Here is a 6,938-nt window from a genome sequence, read left to right on the forward strand (position 1 = left end):
CACACACACACACACACACACACACAAACGCACACACACACACACAAACTCCCAGCATGCGGAGCAGTTGCCTTACCTACTGTGTATCGACCACAGTAGGTTTGTGATGCTTGCAACATGGTGCAGACTGGCTGCAGTGGCTGAAAGTAATATTATGTCATTTTGGAGAGTGAGCGGGCGCACCGTGGTGACCCGCTCATCTTTTGACGAGATGTGGGAGGCGACAGATCGGCTCATCGCAGCCCCCTTTTTTTCTCCCAACCTGCATCATCATCATCATTATTATCATCATCCGCAACAAGATTCATACTCACCACATACGCTTCCTGGGTGGAAGACAATGTTCTTTGTTGGAGGCGGTCACCCCCAGAGCCAGCTGCATAACAGTAATGTATTTCTGGTAATTCACCATGGTACTGTCCACCGCTACTAAAAATCCAACCCAAAGAAAAGCACAGGTGATCATATATTTCTTTATTCCCTGGCATCCGCCTCCGCTGCGTCTTCCATGCTCAGCATCACAACGCCATTTCCAGCGCTGAAGGACTGACAGTGAAAACACTCCCCAAGGAGCTGAGCGAAAGGTGCCGTACTGCTGCGACCCATGTCCGCAATGACACTCTGACCGTGTTTTACCGCTCGCAAACAGATCGCCGATCCATGCGATTTGTAAATTCTTAGTCTTTTTTGAAACGGTCAGGATTTGGACATTATCTCCTTCCTCCTTCCTCCTCCCTCCTAACCAGGGCTGGAAACACTCTCTTAAAAACGCTGCAGCGTCCAGGCGTCCGTGTGTGTGAGGTAGGGGAGAGAGTGTGTACAGTGTAGTCAGAGGGGAGCGACTGGGAGTGAGGGGAGGAGGAAGAGGAGAGGAGAGGGGGGAGAGGGAGGAGGGCAGGCAAGGGACCGATTCATTTGGAAGGGTCCAGTTGTAGCATCTGTTTAGGAAGTCTACAGTTTTTCTATAATTGGGCTACTTGTTAACGGGAGCTTATTTTGAAAGTCGAGTTTCTTTGTTACACAATAGCCTACTTCCTGGAACAAGTGATGCCTAACATGGGCGGAACTAGAAGGTCTGAGCCCCCTTCCCCTTTTTCTTTGGAGGTGGGGGGATATTTTTGTGCGCATTTCCTGTTCTTTTGTCGTTTTCACAAGACATTTTGACATTTCACCGTAGGAAAAGCTCAGTGCAAATGATAAAATAAATGATGGTTGAATTCATAGATGTAATTTACAGGGGGGTTACAACCCCCCAATAATCAAAACTGGCCAGTGCAACCCACCCCAAAAAAACTATTATAAATTTTCTTTACATAAATAAAACAATTTGCACCATAAATTGAGACCAAAAATGCATAAATTGCTGCAGAAGAATTACCAGAATGCAGAATGTGAAGTGTTTGAAGAAGAGGTATACTCTTTATATAACATATAGACAGACAGCTCACTACCACCCATACAGGTGTAGGTTTACTTCACCTATTTGGTCCATTGTCGGGAACTACTGCTCCACACAGAAAAGAAGGACACAGCTGATCCATTTTGAATGAAATGGAACTCATTGTTATATATTGTTGACATTTATTGCACTCAGTTTATTTTCCATCACCTGAATCTGCAAGTTACAATGATCAAGTTTCTCATGGACAAATAATATTGATGTTTAATATTACTGTACAATCATCTTGTATACTGCAAGATAAAGTAAAAAATCTGTAGCAGATTCCACCTCTCTTAAACCTCCATAAGAAATTTAAAGTTAAAGTGACATGTTTTGATGCTTGACATAGAAAATATGCCTCTTAGTTCTGCTGCAGATTATACAGTGGTTTAGTGTTTGTTATATTCATAGAGGTGCAGTACACAGCAGCTCTTTCTCAGCGGACTGTGCCCACACAACCTACCATTAGCAGCAAATAGAGGCTGGCGTGGGTGGTTTTTCAGTCAATAGACTGACACGCTGGTGTTGTTAGAAGCTTCAGAGTAAGTCGATTAGTCTAGACTTTGAAGTCTTAGAGGAGTAGAGATGTGCTCACCTGAGTAGAGAAGTGCCCTTCCTTACGCTCACTTGACCAGACAGACTTAAACAATGCTTAGCAGCACAAGAGGTCTGAGGAGGCCAGATGAATGGAAGCTGAGAATCTTATGCTGTATTTATCTTCCATGACCAACACAACGTTACAATAGCTGTGAATAGCTGCCAGTGACAGGGGAGCAAATTCCTCTGTGGCGTATGTTGCAAAAAAAATGTATGCACCCATGACACTGTAGTGCTTTATGGATGAAACTATCTTCCACATAGTGTGCATTACACTAATCCACAGTACAGACAGTGTAAACCTCTCTTGGGCAAATGTAGGGTAAACATGCAGGGCTGCCTGTATAAATACACTACAGTGTGTGGATATGTAAAATGAAATCATTGGTAAAAGTACCTATTTCTAAAACAAACATCTAAGTTTATATAACTTAAGGTATTTTGTAAATTCCATTTACAACAGAGCCAAATTTAATATGCGGAGAATGAACATCAGACCTTTTTTGTTATTCAAAACAGCTCTTTTTGTGGATGCCAGTTAGCTACTTCTGGGTGACTGGAAGCAGAATACCCTTCAGGGCATTAAAGGAACCTAAATTCATCTAATGCTCATTTGTCCAAAGAAATCTCCCATGCTGTATCTGGTGGTGAGAAGGCTTCCAACCTTTTCTGTGTACTGAAATTGAAATTTGTTCAAATTGAAATAAACAATAATACACAAGTATGTATTATACAAAGATTTTGAAACAGGGTTTGAAACAGAATATGTACCATAAAATCAGTACAGTTATAGTATATAAAAAAGAAATGCTCTGGCTTGTTTGTATTTCTTTAAACCAATCACAATCGTGAGCAGGGCTAAGCCCTGAATGCAGAAAAGATAGGGGAAATAGCACAAGGGGAGGGACATCCAGCACGTAAGAGATGCGCTCGATGTCAGGCTTTAACCCGGCAATATACATCCATTGAGCCAGACTAGTAAAAAAAATCATATAATGTCATGCAATAAGCAAGAGCATAGCTAAAATCGAGGACGCAATGACATTTGGTGGATTATCAATGTTAAGTTTACACACTGCAGTGAAAAACACATATTTTGAATTTTTTTTAGTTTGATTACTTTTAGGCCAACACAGTAAATTAAGAGATTCAGTGTTATATTGGAAAATCAAATCGTAATGCCTTAATGTACAGGTCCATAAGTTCCTTAACATTACTTAGATAGAAAAATGTAATTTGGTACTAACTAAAGTGAAAAAAGAGACTATGTTCTGAGGCTTAAGTTAGTTTAGATAGGTTTACATAGATGAGTTTATAAGCATGGATTTTCCCAAGGAAACACCAAGTTGTAAACACAACATTGACCTACATATATTAGGTAAGTTGAAATGGCAAACTTTTTAACAATCAGATGCGGTCAAAATTAACACGATAAAAATGAGTTCACGCAATTTTTTTTAACATTACACATTTTTTATGCTTGATTACCGCACGTGGCCTCTCATTTGGGCCTTGGGCCATTCCGTAGTTTGGGAAATCAGGAAGCGATGCAACCATAATGTGCTCCTTAATAACATCCATGGGATGACCAAACCATTGTCTTGCTCGCCGCCGCAGAGTGAAGTGCATCTCCGTCGGATCTACAAGATCTGCTAAAGGTGTTAATGGAGAATATGATCTGTGATGTCATCACCTACACCGAGCATGCCAAAAGGAAGACAGTGACCGCCATGGATGTGGTGGACACTCTGAAGAGTCAGAGCCACACCCTGTATGGCTTCAGAGGTTTAACCTAATCTTGAATCACAAACAGATGAAAAATCTGTGATTAATTTGCAATTAATCACAAGTTAACTATGGGAAATCATGCAATTAATCCCGATTAAATATTTGCATCAATTGACAGCCCTAGTTTAAAGAAAGGCAAACAACTCAGAGCATTTTTGTCTCCTATCCCAGAATGTATGTGTGGTGCAGCCAGACCTTACTCCACAGCGCTGTGGAGTAAGGTCTGGTAATGTGAGACTAAGGAATTCCCCATAAAGAAAACATCTACATTGAGACTTGGCTGCATGCTGGTGGTGGCGTTGCTGCTTCCTGTTAGTAGCCTTTTAAATCTAGTCAACACTCAACGAATACACTGCTGATGGAATCATCAGAGCGGCAAAAAAAACCTTGCAGCAGCGTACTCTGTCACCTCCCATTGACTAGGGACGCCATTCAGATATTCATTACAGGGAGCGAGTATGGGAACCAGTAGTAGTGTGTCAGTGGGGAAGCATTGAGACAGCAGTGGGTCAGTGGTTGTGGTGCAGTCTGGAGCTTGCTGCATACCCATGCACACTCCACTGCAGCACTTTGATCCCCCTCTCCATCTCCACAGTAATGGCTCGGTGCAGCCTGCCCCATCATTACCCTTCTCACATGAGAACCTACTGCTGACATCTTTGATTGTACGTCGCACACTCACACACTCACACATTTACACAGACACAAGCATATTCCCACACATGCATGCTAATAACACTAAAGCACTTTTTTTCCCTCCAGCAAGTAAATAGGACAGACGGGGCTGCCCTTCTTTCTTGTGTCCTTAGATTCTCTTGTCTATTTTATTTTGTATAGCAAAATCAAAGCTGGTTTGTAGGACTCAGAAGCTGCTCCCAGAGGAGACAAACCTGGACGAAAGCCCTTAGAACCACTACCGCTGTAACACAGTGATTTATTGCTTTTGCATCAACAAAGAGGAGAAGTTCAGAGAGAAAGTCCTCTTCACATGAATGCACTGCACCAAGAAAAACAAGAGTAATGAAACGCATGCACGCACGCAAACACACACACACAAACACACACACACACACACATACAGTCACACCTCAGTGCTGTCGCAGTGCTTTCTCTCTATGTGCTGTGAGGTGAGTCATCAGCACAGAGAAGCATAACCTCACAGCTCCAGCTAATCTATCCTCTCCTCCTTCTTCACTCCTCCTCAACCTGCCAGCATCTAATTTTCTCCACACGGATGAAGGCATGGTGACTTAAATCATCGCTGCAGCCTCATATGTACATGTAAGACCACAGATCCAAACACATGACCAACACATCCCGGTGAATCACACACACACACACATCCTTTGTAATGATATATCTTGCAGCAAAAAAAAACAGCTATGGAATTAATAATTCTGCATAATCATGCATTTAATGCACTGAGATGATTGCTCAAGGTGTTTTATATGCTGTTTTAAAAAACTACAACAATCCCATGAAAACAACGTGGAAGTCAACGGCCTTTAAACTAGATTCAGTCAGGTTGACATCAGTTCCTGTGCTGCTCTTACAGAGATGCACAGGTCCTTTGTGCCCTTTAAGACTGAAGCCTAGAAATGTTTTTAAATGCTGCATATTTGCTCTCAGTGAGCAGGATACTAGTCTACATCCATGACGTTACACTTCCGGGATTGCTCCGGTGCTGCCGGAAATTCGGACAGATGTTCCTCTTTTTGTCTGTTACCTTCCACTTTCTTTGTGTTGCCATTCTAAAATCCGGTCGACTTACTATGGTTAACTGCTCCTCAGATCTAAAAAAAATCGAGACAGCTACAGTGGGGTTCAAAGGTTTGGGCACACCAGGTAAAAATTTGTCTAAAGAAGAAGAAGAACAAGAAAAGATGGAAAAATCTCCGAAAGGCATCAAATGACAGATTAGACATTCATATAATATGTCACAAAAAAGTGAGATTTTATTTCCATCATTTACACTTTCAAAATAACAGAAAACAAAAAAATGACGTCTGCAAAAGTTTGGGCACCCAGCAGAGTTTATACCTTGTACTGCCCCCTTTGGTAATTATCACAGCTTGGAAACGCTTCTTGTAGCCAGCCAAGAGTCTTTCAATTCTTGTTTGAGGTATCGTCGCCCATTCTTCCTTACAAAAGTCTTCCAGTTCTTTGAGATTTCTGGGCTGTCTGTCACGCACTGCTCTTTTAAGGCCTAGATTTTCAATTATGTTGAGGTCAGGAGATTGTGAAGGCCACGGCAAAACCTTCAGTTTACGCCTCTTGATGTAATCCACTGGGGATTTTGAGGTGTCTTAAGGATCATTATCCATTTGTAGAAGCCATCCTCTCTTTAATTTCAGCTTTTTCACAGATGGCATCAAGTTAGCGTCTAAAATTAGCTGAAATTTCATTGAATCCATTTTTCGTTCTATTCGTGAAATGTTTCCTGTGTCACTGGCTGCAATACAACCCCAAAGCATGATTGATAACAGTTGGACAGAGGTTATTTTCATTAAATTCTGTGTCCTTTCTTCTCCAAACGTACCTTTGCTCATTCCGGCCAAAAAGTTCTATTTTAACCTCATCGGTCCACAGAACTTATTTCCACAATGCATCAGGCTTGTCTGTATGTTCATTTACAAACTTCAAACGCTGATTTTTGTGGTGAGGACGTAGAAGTGGTTTTCTTCTGATGACTCTTCTATAAAGACCATGTTTGTACAAGTGTCTCTTTATAGAGGAATGGTGTACAACAACTCCAGTGTCTGCCAGGTCTTTCTGGATGGATTGTGCAGTCAAACGTGGGTTTTGAATTGCTTTTTTCACAATCCTGCGAGCTGTTCTGTCTGATATTTTTCTTGGTCTTTCAGATCTTGCTTTAACTTCCACTGTTCCTGATGACTGCCGTTTCTTAATTACATTCCAAACAGAGGATATTGGCATCTGAAAACCCTTTGCTATCTTCTTATAGCCTTCTCCTGCTTTTTGAGCGTCAACTATTTTCAGTTTCAGTTTTCTAGACAGCTGCTTAGAAGAACCCATGGTGCTGATTGTTGAGGCGAGGTCAGAGGAGTCTGGGTATTTGAAATCTTAAGATTGACATCACCTGGTCTTTCCA

The 6,938-nt window shown here is 41.6% G+C and overlaps 1 protein-coding gene across 10 annotated transcripts in view; it reads right to left on the reverse strand.

Annotated features, from left to right (window-relative positions):
* The window catches only part of tjp1b (tight junction protein 1b), a 66,075-nt gene that overhangs the window by 54,926 nt on the left and 4,211 nt on the right, over positions 1-6,938 (reverse strand). The window contains exon 1 of one of the 10 annotated variants that reach the window (XM_032523070.1): positions 315-833. The exons of 7 other annotated variants lie outside the window; for them this stretch is intronic. In XM_032523070.1, coding sequence (XP_032378961.1) covers positions 315-466 — 152 coding nt within the window. In that variant the 5' untranslated portion in view covers positions 467-833. Of the gene's footprint in view, positions 1-314; positions 834-6,938 lie in introns of those variants that run through there. 2 more of the 10 variants (XM_032523068.1, XM_032523067.1) reach the window with 2 other exon arrangements.

Source organism: Etheostoma spectabile, chromosome 8 (genome assembly GCF_008692095.1).
Source record: "Etheostoma spectabile isolate EspeVRDwgs_2016 chromosome 8, UIUC_Espe_1.0, whole genome shotgun sequence".
Lineage (NCBI taxonomy): Eukaryota > Metazoa > Chordata > Actinopteri > Perciformes > Percidae > Etheostoma > Etheostoma spectabile.